The 21213-nt window shown below is 32.9% G+C and overlaps 1 protein-coding gene across 2 annotated transcripts in view; it reads right to left on the bottom strand.

The window, feature by feature from the left end:
- The window catches only part of LOC146997152 (uncharacterized), a 36028-nt gene extending 31058 nt beyond the window's left edge, over positions 1-4970 (bottom strand). Inside the window, exons 1-3 of one of the 2 annotated variants that reach the window (XM_085816826.1) lie at positions 4749-4970; positions 4545-4671; positions 3075-3145 (exon numbers count right to left, since the gene is read on the bottom strand). In XM_085816826.1, coding sequence (XP_085672952.1) covers positions 3075-3145; positions 4545-4671; positions 4749-4888 — 338 coding nt within the window. In that variant the 5' untranslated portion in view covers positions 4889-4970. The remainder of the gene's footprint in view (positions 1-3074; positions 3146-4544; positions 4672-4748) is intronic. The other variant, XM_085816827.1, reaches the window with a different exon arrangement.
- Positions 4971-21213: the final 16243 nt, after the last annotated feature.

Here is a 21213-nt window from a genome sequence, read left to right as displayed (position 1 = left end):
CATGGATTTATTTAATAAAAACAAAGTAAACTGTGGGGGGGGGGAAGGCTAATTTTTTAAACAAAGAATCAGAAGTGGATTGTAGAGAAAATAACAAAATTTGCAGGCAGAATAACTTGACATCTCAGGTCAAGAAACATGAAAATGAAGGATCTGTTTTTGCAATGAAGAACTATTACTTTCCTAAATACAAGGGATCACATGCAGTATGAAATTTATCTGAAATTAAATTCACAGTGTATTAACAGATAAAATATTAAGACTCAGGATTGTAAAAGAAATTTAGCCAGAACTCAGTTCTGATACTTCTTTGTTTTTGACAAAAACCGTAACTTAACTCCAATTTTAAAAAAAATTATATTATTAACACGAATTATTTTAATAGCTAATAAAATTAACACCGATATTATCCACTGAATATATGTCTTAAATTTACCTAAATAGCAAATATATGGGAAAATTTGAGACTTAGAGGAAAAAATTCCCATGTGAAATGCAGTCTCTTCATGAATATGTATGGATTTTAATAGCACTTCCACAACTACCCAGACATTCACATGGTGCTGGCTTTAAATGAATTTAAAACAGACATAAATGATGCAGTTTTACCTGATTCCAGAGAATACTGTTCAAAATAGCATTTACTTGCTTTTAATTTTCAATAGTATGTATTTTTATCATTAATTTACTCATCTTTCACTTCTTTTATTATTTAATTCTATGTTTATGAAATATTATTTTAATTTATTTATCCCTATTTTAACTTTAGCTGTTGAGTTTCTAATTGCCTCTTCGTATTTTAATTAATTTGCATTATTAATTTTTTACAGTTTTATTTTAAATTATTTCATTTGTTTATCTCTGGCATTTCTAATTGTACATGCAAAGCTTCTGAGAAAAGTGACTTTACAGGTTTATTTTCTAAAATACTAATCTCATAACAAATTTCTCATATTTTAAAAAGTTTCAAAAGCCAATTCCTAAAATAAAAAAAAATAAAAAAAAAACCCACCACCACCTGCAATTAGAATCTAGCAGATTGAAAACTAATAGTCAGATCTTTAGAAAAACAATTTACTGTAATTATATAAAGGATACTATTGTAAGTCTGATTTTCTATTACAAGTCTGATCTTGATCTGATTTTCAATAAATTGTGTACTTATGTTTTTCCTTCAAAACTCTTTTACTGCGTAGTAAAATTGCTTACTGCTTTACTTAGCCAGGCACTGCTCGCCACCTATTTGATAGAATTTATGTGGTATCGGTTATATTAAAAACCTAAAATCTTTTTCTGCAATATTAAATGATATTTGCAATTTTATGCCACCTGTTTAGATTGAATTTTGTTTTATTTTGTTATTTTTTTATTTATATGTAGAATATCGTAGATTAAAAAACATTTTTAAAAATATGAAAGGTTTCAGATTTTAAATTATGCTCAAAGGAGCTTTTTTTAATGTTTGGTGTGTTACCTGTATTTATTAAATAGCATGTTCTTCGCACTTAAACCATAAAATTCAGTTCAACAGCAATATCGCAAAATAATTTTAAAATGAGCATATCTTTAAAATTTTCGATACACAGTTCTGTACACTTGAGATAAAAAGGTTATAGAGTGTTGTCATTGCTCACTTTTAAATCATTGAGTTTGTTAATCAAAAATTCATTAAAGTTTTACAAAATATAAAATAGATAATAAAACAAATTCCGAATTTGGGCTTCCAGATGCCCATATTCGAGTGGAAACGTACATTATTCATAATTGGATGGCTTTAGGTACTGTTGTTCTAGCACAATGCGAGAATTGTACATATATTTATGCAGTTTTTTCATTATTTAATTTCTTTAAATATAATACAGGGTGATAATATTTGGGGGCAATAATGTGAAAAGTGAATCGGACATTTATAGTGAACCAACGCAAAGTGCCAAAATGAAAATACAGTCCTTCAATGCAAATTTCCCCTTTAGACTAAAAAAATTACTTTCTTTAAAAACTAAGACCTTTTTTTTTTTTTTTTTAATTTAGTTTTTGCAAAGTTTTTTTTTTTTTTTTTTTTTTTTTTTTTTTTTTTTAACTCTATTATTTCATAATTTTACACTTGTCAGCAATTGGTGGGGAGAAAAAAAAAAAAAAAAAAAAAAAAAGGTGGCGTATTTTTAACTGGTGCCACTCTAAAGGAACAGTACTTCCTTAGAATCATCTTCCAAAACATCTCAGCAAAACTTTCGAATGTCGAAATTATTATATGAGATACGGATTTACTCTTTTGAAGAAACTATAATATTAATCAGAATATTTTGATGGTACTTATTTTGCAACAAGTAAGGTTTTAAACATAGAAAAAAAATTATTAGAAAAACATTTTAAATCTATGTTTGAATATTTAGTACAATATTTATACATCAAAAACAAACATGAGCCACAGTATACTGTTTAATAATTACATGCATAGTTTAATATATTGATAGAAATATAATTAGAGGAAAGGGACAGACGCAGACATAAGAGAAGGTTATGCCATTTATATTAGATAAGAATAGTCATTTTGTACATACAGGGACATACCTTACTGATGATAAAAGCTTCAATTTGAATACGATTAAACAATTTTACATCTGTAACTATATGAATTCTTTGCATTATATATGAATAATTCAAAAGTCAGTAATTTTGAAAGAATACATTTCAGAAAGATTATTACAAACATTTTACTATTTTTAGAGCAGAAGCAGAAAATATGCATATTAAAATTGAGACTTCAATTAACTACTAAAAATTTCAACTTAAAATTTTATCTTACACATGAAGTTTGAGTTTGCAATTACTTTCATCAGAGTCGTAGCTAGGGTTTTCAGCGCCCAGGGGCAACTGAAGATTTTGCGACCCCCTACTGATTGTCAAGGATGGAAAACTTTTAATTTTAAATTGTCATAACATCGATTTGGCACCCCTTGGATTCTGCGCCCGGGGACAGAAGCCCCCTTGCCCCCCCTCTAGCTACGCCCCTGACTTTCATTTAATATAGTTATACCACACTTAAATTTATCAAGCATAACTTATGTACTTACCGATGTTCAACTAAAGTTTCAATTATGTTAATCAATTTTTCATCACTGTTGAACACTACTAAATTTTCAACCTGGTAGTATTAAAAAAAAGCTTCAAATTTATTTCATGACAGGTTACTATAGATAAATATGTGACATTTAAAAAAATTATAACCTTTTAGGGTACTTACGTATTAATGCAACCAGGCCAAAATTCGCATAAATCGCCAAATTTGGCGACCCTACTTACGGCAACCCTATGTGTTATACATAGTTTTTCGTAAAGAAATTATTTTTCTTACTGGTTAGATTGAATGCCTTGAAATACTTTTAACTATGGGTATTTGGGATCTGCCTGCAAGTGAAAAAGGTGCTGTTGAATTGTTGTAGGGATATGAAATTATACTGAACGAACGTACTTGTAAAAATCATCTTGCCTCATACCGTCATCATTTTGACTCATACCTTATCGAATTTATATGGCGCCAAGCTCAAGCTGTTAATGGCGAAGACGGTTTTCAATCAGTGCTAAAAGCAATAGCCAAAAGATTTCCACCGAAAAAATAATTCTGCAACTTATTCAAATTCGAAACCGGAAGGGTTTAATTGCTATTTTATATTTTAAAACAAACTAATATAAAAAACTGTATTAAAAATTATCTGTAATTAATAAATGTAAATTTTCTTTCTATTCATACTTTTTTACTCAAACTTACAAATCGCGCCAACCTGGTTGCGATAATACGTAAGTACCCATTTTTGTTTAATGATATATGCAAATTATTATATTGCATATGATAAATGCATTTTTGCTTAGTGATAGATTTACACTGAATGTAATGAACTAAATCAACAGTACTTAATTAGCAATAATTTAAACAAAACAAAAAATGGCACAATGCATTTCATAGAATTTTACATACAAGCAGTTCCCAATTTGCTCTTGGACCACAACTTTACTTTTGCCATTTTCACATTAGAAGGCAGAAGTTTATGAAATTCAACCTTAGCCTATGGACTCTATGTTTCAAATTGCAGATGATATTCATATTAATAAATGGGCATCATCAGCAGTGCTTCACTGAATGAACCACATAATAGTATGGCACTATATACTTTTCATAAAGAAGGAGATGTCAAAAAAATAGAAAAGAATTAAGCAGCAAGTATTTAAAAACAGAAAACGAATTAAAATTGGAACTTAATTAATTATCAAATATGGAATGTTTATACAAGACAAGTAAGACTTCAACGAAATCTATTTTCACCCTTACAATATAATTCAACTTTTGTGACAAAACTAAAAAACTGTACGGTCCTGAAAAACAACTTAATTTTGTTTTACCCATGTAAACAAGAAAAGCAATAAATGGTAAACACAAAAATTTGGTAAACAAAACTTACAACATATAAAATGAAGCCTATTACCACAATAAAACAAAGACATTACAAAAATAAGTATAAAACATGTGGTGCACATAACGTACTTACTTCTATCCAGCCACATAAAATCATAAACCGTCGTCCAGATTTTAAACTCCATACTCTCTTAAGAAAAGCTGGATTTCCTTGTTTAATTCTCCTGTAACTAGTTTCATCTTCGTTGTACAAGATATTCCTGAAATAAAAATACTAAGTTACTGATTTTCTTTGTTTCGATTTGACAAAAAATGCACACATATATATATATTCTACCTGTGGATCTTTAACAAAGTTTCTATAGCTTCTCTCGCAGTTTTAGAATCATTATTAGATACAAGGGAATTTAAACAATCTGATAATAGTTCCCGATCAGCCATCTTCAGCAAATTCAAACAAATTTCAGCTGATAACATAGACAACAATTACCAAACACGTAGAAAGTACTCCTCCCATCACCTACACCAAGGAGAACTGAAAATTAAGTTTCGGTTCTCATTTCAATTTCTATCCAATCTCTTCGTCTCCACATGGTTTTCAAAATATGCTATGTTCAGTGGCGCCATCTGACGTCTATATAAAAACATTATTTTAAGTGTAATTAATTGTTTTATTAATAAATCAAGCACTGAAATGTGAGATCATCGCCTTATTTTTTTAATTATTAATGACAATTTTGTATTATCTCTCTGTATTTTTATAAGTTATTTTATGACGTTATTTAGAGTATTTTTAACAAATTCGGTACGGAAAGTTTTGAAGTGATAATCTAAAGATCAGAAACAGATCTCCGAACAGCGTTTTTATCACCAATGGACTTCCGGAGTGACGGCTTTTCAATACGGTTAGAGAATGAGAGTTCGAGCAAGAAGGTTGTAGAATCTATTCTAACCTCTTGGATCTTATTCCAGTGCATTAGATAGCGTGCCCCAGCAACACTTTACACGCGTATTTAGTCTTCACCAAGCGGTACTTGACTAAAGTGACCACACGTAAAATGTCCCGCTTTTTAGAAAACTTCTGCATTTCTTATTTTAAATGTACTGTAAAAATATATTACTTATTATTTATTAATTATTAGTAAATATAAAGAAATGAAAAATACATAAATAACAGTGGCGTAGCTAGGGTGGGGCAAGGGGGGACATCTGTCCCCGGGCGCAGCGTCCAAGGGGCGCCAAATTCATGCTACGAAATTTTTAATGAAACGTTTTATATTCTTGGCACACAGAAAAGGGCGCAAATTCTTCAATTGTTCCGGGCGCTGGAAACTGTAGCTACGCCCCTGATAAATAAAGAAACACATAAAATGAATGCAGTGTGAACTAAATTAGGCGATGTAACGAGTTAGATTTACTCGGTGGTGTTCTATCATTTTCGTTACGTCTCGCCAAGGAATATGCATTGTTAGCGGAGGAACTATTAGGATTAGCTGAAGGGCTATTTACTTTCCACACCATAAACCACAATTAAAGTTTCAGATCAATTGATTGTATGTTGATCAAATGATCAAAACATTGTACGACAAAAAATTTGCATGTACAAGGACAAAAACCGAAGCAATTATTTGTAATGTTTTTTCACTATATTCGTTTTCACAATTACAGAAAGAATTAGAGAAATGCATATCCATATATTATGATGCTTCCAACCACAAAGATTTAAAATTATTTCCTACAATTGTTAGACTTTTTAATCCAGAAACAGAAGTTAAAATTAGAATATTAGATTTTGTTTCATTGCCGGGTGAAACTTCATAAATAATTTTTGATTCAATAAGTACTATTTTAAAAAAGAATAATTTGAGCAATAAAATTATTGCCTATTGTGAGGATTGCCTATTGCAAATTTTGGTGGAAAAGCTAGAAGAGACATCAGCAACGTTTTCACGAAACTTAACGAACATTTGAATTAAAAAATTATTGGAATAGGTTGTGCAGCGCCCATTCTACACAGTACTATTCAAACAGCATCTGACTTACTTCCAGTGGATCTTGAAAATATTATTCTAAAAAATTATTCGTATTCTTATATTATTCGTATACTGTGCATGTTGAAAGTTTGAAGGATTTTGTGAAAGCGCAGAAATCGAATATAAAAGAATTATTGGTTACAGCAAAACACGATGGCTAGCTCTTTACCAGTAGAAAATATTTAAAAAATATACGTACCATTAAAATCATACTTTTTATGACGAGATAAATGTCCAAGAATACTGCATCTCTTTTTTGAAAATGACACATCGCAAATTTGGCTTCAGCTCATCCACAACGAAGCTACATTATTTCACAATGCTGTGAAAATTATTGAAGGGGACAAAATTTCAATTACGAAAGTATCAACTGAAATCAATAATTTAAGAACAAAATTGCGAGAATTAATAACGTTTACGTTCCTTTAGTTATTCAAAAGGACATCACTAGATCGGAAGAACAAGGTGCCGTTAAACGACTTGATTTCCTGAAAGAAGTCAGAAATTTTTATAATAACTGCTTCAAATATCTTAAAGAACGGACAGTTCAGTTCGAGAATATTAAAAATTTTCATTGGGTGAGATTAAAAAAGAAGATTTTATGGGAATATGTGGGAAAATAATATATTAGTAACCATTTTCCGAAAAACAATATTTGCGAAAATGATCTTTTTGATGAGGTGTTATTGGTAAAAAGATACGTTACTGAATATAAATTAAATGTTGGTTGTTTGCAAATGTGGACACAGACAAAAAAATGGGTTCCTTCATTTTAAACAGAATAATATTCCTTATGAAAATATTTTGAAAAACACGCGCTCTCCCTTCCAGGAACATATGCAGCAACAGAACGTGTTTTTCCTAGTATCAATAAAATATGGACAATTGAAAAAAACGCAGTGGAACATTAAAACTTTAAAATCTGTATTAAGAGTAAAATATAATTTTTACCAATTCATGTGAGAAATTTCCCGACATTTTAATAAATGATCCGAATCTATTGCAAAGTATTCACTCAGAGGAAAAATATGACGTGAAAGAAAATCATAATGTTTTTAATAAAATTTTTAATTAATTAAAAACATAATATTCAGATTATAGTTTTTACAAATATTTTTATAGTTACCAATAGTTAATAACAAATATATTTTTGTATATTTATACACAAATAAATGAATGTATAGACTAATATATATATATTTTTAATTATTGGTCTGCTTTCATAACTAAATTACAATTCTCGTTTACATTCCATTTGTCCCGATTTGTCTCAATGGAAATGTGGTCACTTTATACTTGACATCATGAGTTATTCCTTCGGACAATTTTTTAATATTGTTAAAAAGGTGTAACAATCTTTATATGTATATATATATATAATTTCACCAAATAAAAAAAAAAAAATTACCACAAAGATTATACTATCCTGAAAAGTTTAGGTAACATTTTAATTGTAAATTTAGATAAAGTAAAAATGAGCTACTAATAATGCCTTTTGAAATATTTAAAATGTTCTTTAAATACGTAAAGAAAAATTTTAATTATAGAAATTCTCCTGATATTTTTTTCTAATTCTGAAATTTTCATATTAATTATTCCTAGTTTAGTGCTCCAAATAGACTCATCAGGGGCTAATTATTAAGCGTGAACAGTTAAGGAGTACTGAATAAACGGGGTGTCTCAGAATTCTTTCCCTGATTACAAATATTCATAAGGCACAAATTTGTGCCTTATGAATATCCTTTGACACATAGACAAATACTTTTTATTTTTAATTGCATGTAACATATTCAAGTTTTGGTGTACATACTTACTGTTACTTTGATTTTTGGATTACAATGCTCATTATGACTTTGTTATTGCCATGCTATCTGAGAATGAGAAAGATGCTGACTATTTGAAACGCGACCTTTTCTCAGATGAGGCCACATTTCATTTGAATGGTGGTGTCAACCAACGCAATGCTAGAATCTGGGTATGCGAGAATCCTGCACTGTGTCTGAGACCGTCAGAGAGAGCCCTAAGCTGAACGCGTGGTGCGGTTTTATGCACAATAAAATCATAGGAGCTCTTTTCCTTCAGTGAAAAGACGATTACGATCAATACCTATCTTGACATGTTGTAGTTATTAATTGTGCCACGGATTCACGATATCCAGGGCTTAATTTTTTAACAAGATTGTGGGCCACCTCATTGGGGGTTAGATGTCCGTGCCTATTTGGATATAACATTTCCGGGAAGATGGATCGGGCGTAATGGTCCCATAAACTGGCCTCCGCGATCATCGGATATAACACCACTGGATTTCTTATTTTGGGGTTATGCAAATGAGCAGCTCTACGAAACACCAGTGAACGAATCGTAGCATAAGGTGCAGAATTGCTGAAGCCACAACATCCATCTCTCACGTAATGTTGACCAGCACATGGATGGAACTGGAATATCGCCTGGATATCCTTCGGTCAACTAAAGAAGCACACGCAGAAATTTATTAATTGCGTACACAAAAACTCCAAGACGAAAAGTATTTAGCTATGTGTCATATTTCATGCCTTATGAATATTTGGAATCAAGGAAAGAATTCTGGTACATCCTCTTTACATTCTGGGATTGAGTTTTGGGAATTTGGAATTCGTAATTTCGAACACCTTCTTTATTTTTGTTCTTATTTCTTGGTTTCCTCTACACTAAGCAAAATAAACATTAATCTCACCCTGCTCGTGTCATTCCTTTCTTGTGTTTTGTGTCATTACCACCAGGCCAGAAAAGCGTTTCCGATCATGCATTACTATGCGTTTTTCCATCGTCTATGTGTACTCTACCTATTTTATTTGTTTATGTCCCCTTCAAAGAATCTATACTGAGTCACTGATGCCATTATTTCTTCTGCGGCGATCCGCAATGCTGTGAGGTCTTGGCCAGTCACCATTTAAAACTGAAACAAAGGAACCGAGCTTATAAACACACCAGTTTCTCAATACACTATTTCGTTTTCATACTCTTCTTGCTTGACTAACTTTAGCTGTTACGCTGCTCATTGTTCAAAAATGCCGTAAGTGAATACAAAATTGAGGGGTGTAGATTATACCTATTTCGCTGAAGGATTTAGAATGGAAATGTGCCTCTAAAGAATTGCTTTGTTCAGAAATAAAATATGTTTAATTGTCATGACAGCAACATTTGATTGCAAGTTCATTCTCTTCTGCCACCATTCCATTCACAACTGCAAAGTTCATTGGTTGCCTTCTCTCACCTACAAATAAATTATCTAAGAGAGAGAATGGTTCAAAAAGAAGAACAGAATTCGCTTGCCTGTAAAATCTTCTTTTCTATTGCAAAAATGTATCAGTCATCAACTTTGACGGGCAAAAAAAGGAAGCAAATTTATGATACTGTATTACAGTTGAAATTTACCTTATTGCAGACGAAGTATATTACTTGAACGTAATCAAGCATCATAAGAGTATCAGTCGAAGTAAAGTAGATGGCCATTCTTTGTATTCTTGTTTTCCTAAGTTAAGACATTGAGATTTCTCTTCCCATTTGTGTCAGAACCCTGTGGTCTGAATTTCATTAGTGTTATTTCAGCGGTCTCTTCAGAAATATAGTGCATATGCCGCCTGAACCTACCACATTATAAGAACTTAAGCAGAAAATCGTCCGAGTAATATATTACTTAACGGCAACGAAGGTATAAAAAGAAATACACGTATTATGCAGTTGGTAATTAGTATTTTGATACATGCTGATTAATGGGAAGTATACGAGTAAGTCGGCGCCTGGTCTGTTCAACTGGTTTGGCTTCACCGGGAGGCAAAAGTTTAATACTTAAAGAAACACCGAGCAGCAAGATTTACGGATGGCAAAATTTTTAGAACTTAAGTGAGACAGTGGGCAGCAGAATTTATAATCTGCAGAGACGAACACGGTGGCAAAATGCATAGCGTCAGCTCTGTGTATGTATGGAATATCTGACACAGCAAATTTGCATTTTTCGATTATAAATAATTAGGATTTTTTTATATTATAATAAATAAAAGTTTTTCAAAAATAAAATCTTCTCTTTCTTTTTTGAATTCCTTTGAGATCTGCAAAAAAGACCTATCTCTACAAATGGCATCCTGGAATTATAGTATGTAAGTTTTTCAAATGTTGGGATTCCTCATAACTCTGTTTTAATTTATATTTGATGTCCTGTAAGAATGCAATAGAATATTTAAGATTCTGTATAATATTTGCATATTGCCTTCAAAGCGGCTTGACTATTCACTTAAATTTCAACTTTATATTAGCATTATTGAATAAAAGAATGCTTCGTACGTAACTAAAATCACAGTTTAGAAAACTGAAGCAAGTTTTAATTTTGAATTTGAAGCAATAGGATTTAGATATTTAAATTTACATTTCAAAAAATTTCATCATAAATAAGACCGTAAAAAATAACACTAACTTTATAACACGGGAAGATTATTGCCTAAGTCAATAAGGATCGGATCTAAGGCCTCAAACTTTAGAAAAACAGAAAATTACCTTATAATTCTTCATGAGCCTTCTTTTCTCTAGGTTACTAACATATGGTGTCTTCCTGTTTCCCCGGTTGTCAAAAATGTTCCTGTTTTCGCGAAATCACCAATCTTCATTACCCCCCTCCCAAAGAATCTCTACACAGAATCTGTCTTCATTACCCCTTCATTTCCAGGGCTTACATTGTGGGGGGCTAACTAGGCATGGGCTTCACCTGAAATGTAGGCAGGTAAAAAAATGCTTAGATTAAAAAAAGGGAAAAAAAAGAAAAAAGAAATTTTAAAAATAATGATTGTTTTTCCTAAATTCTGCATAAAGGTGAGTTATAATAAAATCTTTCAGAATAAATATTCATTATGAAAAGAAAGGTGGATTAGAAGAAAATGCATCTCGAATATCATCACAGCTTCTGATAAAGCTTGTCCTAGCCAAAAGAAGCCATTTTTTCCTAGCCGCAAACTGTTAAAGGTCACAATTGAAAAATATAAGATCTGAATCTCGCAGGGTCGTAGCTAGGGTTTTCAGCGCCCAGGGACAACTGAAGATTTCGCGCCCCCTACTGCTTGCCAAGGATGGAAAACATTTAATTCTAAAATGTCGTAACATCAATTTGGTGCCCCTTGGATTCTGCGCCCGGGGACAGATGCCCCTCCTTGCCCCCCTCTAGCTACGCCCCTGGAATCTCGATTGAAGGGACTTGCTTTACTTGCATTCATCGGAGTATCCAAATACATTAACAGAAATCATTGATAAATTTATTAATCTTGAAAGGCTAATTTGTTAGTTTCAAAGATTTAATTCAAAAGTTCTAGAAGTAGGGCGCACGATTCGACAGCGATTGTATATATTTGTCATAATAATTTAAAATAATTAATTATGTATGTATACTTGTAACTAATTATTGACAGTAAATATAAGTAGTTATAGGGTATATTTAAAATAATTCAGTTTTATGTATACATGTATTTAATGAAATTGCTTATCATTATTAACTTATTTAATATTATTTCATTTTATAATCCTTTTTTTTTTTCTAAGTCTCCTATTCATCTAACTTCTTTTTAAAGAGAAACTGTACTTTGTGAGTCACTTGCAATACCAACTGTAAACACGGCTAGCAATTAAATTAAATTTATTGGTATGGTCGCAAAACTAAAAACTTCGGAATCACTGGTTCAGCGTTTCTAACTGAATTCAATTACAGTCAGCATCTTTAAGGCAACTCTCAAGCGACCTTGACTTACTGTGACGATGGATAATTTAAAAGTAGTGAATTCAATATTCGTGGAATATTGTGATATTCTTAAAATCTCTGTTAATCCCTTAAAATGCATGCTAAGATTACGAAATTTAATAAATGTGATTACTGTGTAGAGTCTTTAGGTTTAATCAATACGAGAAACGTGAAAAATATGCAATGCCCTCTCCTGACTCGAACACGGACCACTTAAAACGCGCCGAGTATACTATCAATTACACCATGAAGGCATGCGTAAAGAAAGGAGAAAGTACCTTTTATACTCCCTCTTCTAAAGGATGACTGGGGAAAAGGGGATCCAATCATCAAATTCCGGTTGGTGATGAATTATCGCCCACTTTATTTTACTTCGGGCGCCATTTGTAGGTTTAAAACATTAAGTTTAATAAATGCAGGAAACGTGAAAAATTTGCAATGCCTTTCCCTGGATTCGAACCCTGGACCTCTCGAGTACACGTCGAGTGTGCTTCCAATTACACCACGAAGACATGCGGAAAGGAAGGAGAAAATGCCTTATAACTAAAATGATTAATTTAATGATAGGAAAATCCAATTTTCGTTCACACTTTTCCAGGCTTACGACTGACAATAACAATGCTGTCGTGTTTAAAAGTTGTATGATGTTAATCACTTTTCCTCTGTGTTTTTTTTTTTAAATATATATTAAGAAGTTATTTTTATAGAAAATTTTTCACACGTTTTAGTCGAATTTTAGTACATAAGAAAGAGATAAAAAGCCCTTTCTTTATTTTTTTTATCCGTAAAACTCTTGCATAATACTTTGGATTCTTTCCTCTTTTCTAAATAGATTTCTTTTTCCTTCTTTTCTCTTTTAAACTTACATAGCAACAATCAATAGAAAAAACACTTTCTTTAGCTTTTTTTTAAAAAAAACTTTTATCATTTCTAAAGTTTCGGCGTGGATTTTTCTAATAAGGGAATGTAATTTATGATGCCATTGCTCAACAAAGTAATCATAAAATGCCCCTAATCTTGAACTACGAGGTAAACTTTCTTTTATTGACTGTCAACCATTGTCGACATATTCCGCGGGTATGTATGCAAGGGACGCGCACATTCTGAGGTTGAGTTCTAATTTCTTCATTATGCCTATATTCGTTAACAAGTCCCAAGTCTCGTAGCTTTCTCTAGAGACACTGATTTAAGTGGAAATTGCAATCTCTCATTTTTACTGAAGGGAAAAATTATAACTGTAGTTTCAAAACCCATCACAATTTCTTTAGGATCCCCAGTCACGAAGATGATTTTTAATTAAACGAAATAATATCCCTTAAGTCTGCTTTCGCTTATCGGAAAGTAAGCAAAACCAACACAGGAACAACATTAATCTCGTTAGATCTACACCCGATATCGGCATAGATAGTATAAATTTGGGAGAAAACTTTGAGCAACTTTTAAAAGTTCCATCCATAAAGAAAGTTTTGCCGCTTCTCATTGCTTCTCTTCCTTTCTTATCTGAGGAAAAGAAAATTCGGCTATCTTTTAAATAATTGAGCAACAAGAAACTAAAGTTATCATCCTTTGCTAATAATGCTTTACCAGTTTCTAAATCTTCCATAGAAGTAGCTTCTCGAGCGTATCCTTCGGCACTTTGCCTAGATTTGCATAAAACTGTTTTAACAGTTGAAAACTGCGGAATAGCTTTTAATTCTTTCATTTATGCAATAAACTACATTTTCATTATTTCTATTCCCAATTCGATATTTATAACTTTTATAAAGGGCTAAAGGTTTTTTTTTTTCCCTTTTAGTTTCACTAATGACTAAAACATTACTATTGATTAAGATAAGACATGAAAATAACAGCTGATACAGTAACAGAATTACAAATAGAATGAAAATAAAGATTTCGAGAGGAGCCTTGAAGAGACATTAGGTTATTTCGGAAGCAGAAGTCGTGAAAATGAGCAATGCCCTCGCCGGGACTCGAATCACGGACCTCTCGAATACGCGCCGAGCATGCTGACCACTACACTACGAAGGCATACTAAGAAGGCGGGAGAAATACTATATAGCCTAAACTAAGTCATGTCTCTAGTCTAAAAATGTCAAGACGAAGACTAACTTATTCACAAAGAAACTGCCCAGCTCTTCTTAGTGAATCATCGTGACATCCTCTGAAGAGTTGTGGGAAAGGGTCTGTACTCTACTAGTTCGCGGAAACAGGAAGAAATTTGAATAATGCGGAAAGAGGAATCACGAAAGCGGAACCAATTCTAACATATAAAGTGGAAGTATAATATCCTAGACCAAGGGTCGCCAACTCTGTGCCCGCGGGCAGCATATAAGCATTCTGTACCGCGCCTGGCGCATAAGAAAAAATCCGTACTTGTGATTGGACATACTTTCCGGTGACATCATTTTCTCTTGACGTAATGACGTTTAGACGGCATTCTTATGGTTTTGTTTTCGATGAATGACGCGCATGAGTGATACGGAAGAGTGAAAATTATCGTTTTTGAAACGAAAAAATTTAGCTGCAGCGTTCTGCAGATGGCTTCCTGTTTCATGGAATTATAAAATTATAAAATCTTTCAAAGATGCTGTTAATATCAGAAGAAATCTTAAGCGCTTAGATTATATAAATAGCTGAGTTCAAGAATTTAGGGCAAAAATCAAAGCATGACGATCTCGATCCAACTATTAAGGCATTGTGCGCTAGTAAGTATATTATTATTATTGCAATTTTGTTGCATTCTGTTCCATTGCAGAAAATATTTCCTTTGCAAATGATATGTTATTTCCATGTTAATGTCCATGTCATTTCTAACATTCTGTTGCCTTAAGAAAAAATGCATTCAGTATTATCGCTAAATTTAATACACGTGTATAAGAAAAGAAACTTCCTTCTCTGACAAAAACTATTTCTTTGTAAAGCTATAAAAGATGTACACATTAAAAAATGGGATTTTTTCTTTAAGTAATATTATTCTATTTAAAATACGTGCCTCTGTTTCTCTGTTCTATATCTATATTAGTCTAACTTTAAAAATAAATTTTACTTTTTCAAACTGATTATAAATATTGTGAATTTACTGTGTATTATGTTAGCTTCCAACGTCATTTTTGCTATTTCCGAAAACTCACTTATGCTTACGGAGATAGCATCTGCGAAGGATATTTATATAATAAACATGAAATAATGAATTAATAATCACACTTTTAATATGAAGGGCTTCAGTTTAAGAATACATTTGTTGAAATTCTATGCATTTAGTAATAATACAGATTTACGGAGTTAGAATAAGAAAAATAATACTTTTTCTCTCTAGGGGAAAAAAGACTACATTTTTTATATTAAATTCATCACACTACAGTGTTGTAAGAGGTGTAATCTCACAGCAATAAAAATAGGAAGCATGTAATAATCTTTTCGGTACTGCTGTCGAAATGTAAACTAACGGTATGGAGGTGTAATCTCGAGCTCAAGAAAAGTTAAGGCGTTTCTAAGAGTAGGAGAAATAATGTCATCGGAAGCCATATCCAATCACGAGGAGGGATTTTGCCCTACGTGCGTGGCGCGGTACAGAATGCTTATATACCCGCAGGCACCTTGGAGCTCGCCGGCCGTTTAACATGTGCCCGTCGTTGTGCGATCACAATAAAAATCTTTTAGTTCTCAATAAAACTCTATGTGAAAGTTTTCTCATCTTTAATGAAATAGAAATTGCGTTCAACATAGATACCAGCACAAAGCGAACTGCGACTAATCTCTTTTTTTTATGTGTATGTATTATTAACTCTATCCAACTATAAATTCACCTTGAAAAAGTAAATGATGCCCGCCGTCCAACAGATATTCTAGAATGTGATCTTAGGCACAAAACAGCTGGGAACACTGTCCTAGACTGTCTTAATCAGATCCTACTTTATGGTTAAATTTTGAACAATCGATGAATACCACTGCTGCAAAATCTTGAGATAAAAAAAGACTTATAATCATATTTTGTAATTAAAGATGGATGATAATACCATTTAAATAAATATTATTCTATTTTGAGATGAATAATTATCACCGAAATTAATATGCATATTATACTTCATAATATTAATTAAATTTGTTGCCATGTCAAGTTTAAATTCAGCGGGAATGAAATATCCAGTACCTAGCATAAAGGCAATCATAGGAGTGTTCCATTGTCAGTAGCATATATTACTTTAAATTAGCTAATGTGATGATTAAAATATTTTAATTTTCATCATAATTGTGAATTTAATTCAAAATGCTTCATTTGCAAGTCGAACTGTTTAAAACAGATAAGTTATAAAGTTCTCTTAAAAAGTAACCCAAAATTTCGGAACAGTTAACCAACTTAGAGAAATCAATGCACTGTTCACTGTTTTAATAATTTTATCTTTTAATAACACATTTAGAATCTATACTAATTTCTGGTCTGTTAACGATTCCTAAATGTTTCATTTTTTAACTCTTTTTCTTATTTATTTTTCCCTTGATATCGATCACAATGATATCCATCACAATTGCGATGATACATGCACTCACACACACACACACATATATATATATATATATCAAATATAAAAACACAAGTATGTAAATAAAACTCTAATTTAAAATTGCAACAGTTTCTTAATTATTTAATTTGGATATTTTACCTTTAGGTTCCAAAAATAGTAATCGTTTAAAATAAATCTCTCTAAACTACCATTTCAAAATTAACAGCCATCATATGACTTTTATATAACGTTGGCGACGTAAATGGTTTTGTGAATTGAAACTCAACCACCCAGTAATAATTTTAGACAGTTATTAATCGGTCATTCATTACGAACACATTGGATTTGCTTTTGCTTTTCCGGCTACCTGGACTTCTGTTGCGCTACTCTGTTCTTAACGCAACGATATCACACATGTAAATATTCAGGAATAGGCGTGATTAGTATGCAAAATTATTTGATTATATCAATTATAAATAAAAATTATATCAATTATAAATAAAAATTATAATTATATCAATTATAAATAAAAATGAATATTTAAATCTGCAGTGACTGCAAACTAGTTCCTTATTATTCTAATACGACTGAATACTGACTGTACAATATATCATATATATATATACATGTATGATAATATACCAATTCCCTCAAAACAAAATTTTTTCTGAGCATTACTTCTTTTATTATGAATTTTTAAAGTTTGCATGAATTTAAGACGCATCCTGTATATATCGTATTTTCTGATAGTATAAGGTAAGTTTTCCCGTCTTCTTAGCATGCTTTTATGGTGTAATGGTCAGCACACAAGACGCGTATTCGAGAGGTCCGTGGTTCGAGTCCTGGCGAGGGCTTTGCTCATTTTTCATCTCTCATGCTTTCAAAAAATACCTAATATTTCTACAGTGGTGCCAGAACTAAAAATGGTGGTGGATGATTATTCTCCACCACCAGGACTTTGTGAGTGGGATCCCCTAAACCTCAGTTGCCCTTTAAATAGGGGGAGTATATAAGGTATTTCTCTCCGCCTTCTTAGCATGCCTTCGTGGTGTAATGATCAGCACACTCAGTGCGTATTCGAGAGGTCCGTGGTTCGAGTCCCAGCGAGGGCATTGCTCGTTTTTTTATCTCTCCTGGTTTCAAAAAATACATAATATCTCTACAATAGTGATAGTCAGTTCATTCAAGAACTAACCAAGTAAATGTTTATTATTAAGACGAGAATAAGGAAATTGCAATTACTATTATTTTCCCCTCCAAAATATCAGTCTTTTAATGAAGTATTCTTTGAAATTCAAAAACGTTGAAGAAAAAATGAATGTTGAAGAGAAATTCTGTACACAAAATTAATTTAATAATTTACTAAGGTATATAACAACTCAAGATTTTTGGTTAAGTTATATATATTATTATTTCTCTATGTTTAATGTTTTCGATTAAATTATTGTCCAACATCTTTTAGTTTAGCTTCCATTGTAGAGTCATTAGGTTATTTGTGAAGCCAGGAGACATAAAAAAAGAGCAACGTCCTCGCAAGGAACTAGAACCTGGACCTCTCGAATACGCGACGAGTATGCGTCTAATTATAGCTCAAAGGCATGCGGAAAAGAGGGAGAAAATACATTATATATAGTACTTTTGTAACAGAATATAAAAGCTAGGTGCTAAATAAATGAATATATTTTTAAATGTTTTACTTTTATTACCCAGTGTCATTGCAAGTAGAAACTCATATTCAAATTTTTTTAATTATTTATCAAAATTGCAGCTATCGTGATTTAATTTGTGAACTTTTTTCATGTAATCTTATAAATAGCTGCTAGCTAGTTACTTGTTATTCACTCTGCTGTAGTCATTGAATCATTTGTCGTTCCTTTTCTTTCATTCTGATTACACTGACAAAAAGCAGTTATAGAGAAAAACATGTTTATTATTTTACCGTTACTTAAGACTGAGGAAGAGATGGGGGTACATTTCAGAACAGCTTGCCTGTATCAGCCGACACTGAATGCCGCAATGGACCACAATATCAAGTGGTCGATATTGTGGTCAGCACATTCAGGGTTCAATATGAAAAACTGTCAGGGATCTGTAAGAAATAATATGGTGTTTAGGAGAGAGAAAATTTTAATACTAATAGTAATTAATTAAAATATGTTAATAGCAATTTATATTAAAATTTAATATATGTATATGTGTGCCTGTTGTTTCATTTGCTTGCGAATATTTATGTATGTATTGTATGCATATGTACGTGTTTGTATTTTTGCGGGGTTGAGTATATTTTAAATGCCTTGCTTAACAGTGAATAACCCTTTTAGTAATAAGGGTTTGCTTTAGACTGGATTACACTGTCCACATAATACATAGCTTGTACTTGAGAAGTGTTACGTACACACACCCATTCGTTGCACGGTATTTATTGTAATTACATTTAAAGCGTACATTCTCCTAAATTATATATCTTATGCTCAGTATTATTTGCTACAAACTGTCAAGAATAGACAATATCTAATATATTTTCCATGTTTTACATTCGATTATTGAGCAAAATGTAAATTGACACTTCTTATATACTAGACATGCGAACTCTGGTACATGTATCAATGTAATGCTTTATGGTTATATCAGTGTAAAGTTTGTGGTTTAAGGCATAAAAGTCATTAAGTCCATTCACACTTGTTTAGCAGGATTTAATATACAGTGACGGAAGGGAAAGTTGCCCGTGTGGTAAATGTGTAGCAACCTCAGCAAAACCGTCGACTAATCCTTGCTTATTTGCGATTGGTCGGCTCCTATGCCAAGTGGCATAGAATTGAAAAGTTCGAAAATTTAGGCAAAATCCTTAAACAAGTTTTCCTGCTGTAGCAAGGTCTGGTTTCCCAGCAATGAAGCTCGTCTGAAACCACTTATGATTTTAAAACCACCGTGTGAACAAAGCTTTTAAGAGTCCATCTTACGTATCTGGGTGATAAATTTTTTCCCGAATACAAGTGTACAATAACCGCATGATCTGCATATACAGTGACCCGTTCTTTTCCAAAATAAACTCGAAACTTTTGTACTGCCAGCGAGATTGCTAAATGTTCTCTCTTGGTAGCAGTGTAATTTTTTTTTTTTTTTTTTGGTTGGCTTGAGTGTTTTTCGAAAATGTGCAAACTGGCTATCTGTCTCGTATAAGCTCGACACCTATCGCCAAATCCGAAAAATCTACGGCGATGTCCATAAATTAAGGATAATTCGGAGTCACGCGGAAATCGAACTCTAAAATAAATATATCACCTGTAAAATCACTACACACATCTTCAAGAATCATATGCAAATTTCAGGAAGTAACCAGATGACACCAATGGTACGTCACAATGACGAGAGTGATATATAAGGAATACAGGCAAAGAAGTAAAATTGTTCGCAGGCGCTTTATAAGCATTTCAGTGCAATAACCGAATAGTTATGACACAAAAGAAGCATTTGGATGATTTTTTACGTGCTAGAATTATCGGCCGTTTGGAATGTGGACGTACCCAACTGGAAGTATCAGACGAACTTGTAATTGCCCAGAGTGTCATCTCCAGGCTTTGGCAACGATTCCAAGATGATGGTAATGTGAGTAGACGTTACAGCACAGGTCGCCCCAGAGTTACAACGCCGAATGAGGACGGGTGCTTGGCAGTTACTGCCAAAAGAAACAGGCGGAGTATAGCCTCAGACCTGTCTCGTCAGCTCTCTTCAGCCACTGGTACGACAATTTCAAGGCAGACCGTGTACAGTCGCTTAGGGCAGATTAGTCTATATACTCGTAGACCTGTCAGATGCGTTCCACTTACTGAAACTCACTGTCGCCCGCGGTTAGCCTGGAGTAGAGAGCATGCATTGTGGACACCGCAACAGTGGGCTTGTGTGATGTTTTCCAACGAGTCCAGGTTTAGCTTGCAGTCTTATTCTCGCAGGACTTTCATATGGAGAGCTCCGGGTACCCGTTACCAACAAAGAAAACATCATTGAACGACACCGTTACGGTGGTGCAGGAGTGCTCGTTTGGGGTGGAATTCTTCTGGGTTCCAGAACTGACCTGCATGTTCAAATTGGAACCAAGACAAGCCAAATCTATCGGGACGTCATTCTGGAACAACATGTACGTTTGTTTCGGGGGGCCATGGGCGCACAATTTGTGTTTATGGATGACAACGCCCGTCCTCACCGTGCAAAAATCGTAAGCGAATGCCTTCAATCGGAGGATATCACGCGTATGGACTGGCCAGCATTCTCACCGGACTTGAATCCAGTAGAGCACGTGTGGCACATGCTTGCACGACGAGTTGCAGCCCGTCAACCTCCTTTTACATATCTACCGGAACTTCGGAGAGCATTGCTTTTTGAGTGGTGTAATATCCCCCAAGATCAGATCGATAATTTGATACTCAGCATGCCTAGGCGTTGTACGGGCTGTATTGCATCGTCTGGGAGACATACAAGGTATTAACAATCATACCAACCATGTAATATTGG

Source organism: Stegodyphus dumicola, chromosome 5 (genome assembly GCF_044657685.1).
Source record: "Stegodyphus dumicola isolate Sdum_Otavi_A_Nest chromosome 5, ASM4465768v1".
NCBI lineage: Eukaryota > Metazoa > Arthropoda > Arachnida > Araneae > Eresidae > Stegodyphus > Stegodyphus dumicola.
Note: the sequence above shows the minus strand (reverse complement) of the source record. Positions and strands in the feature narration are given on the sequence as shown.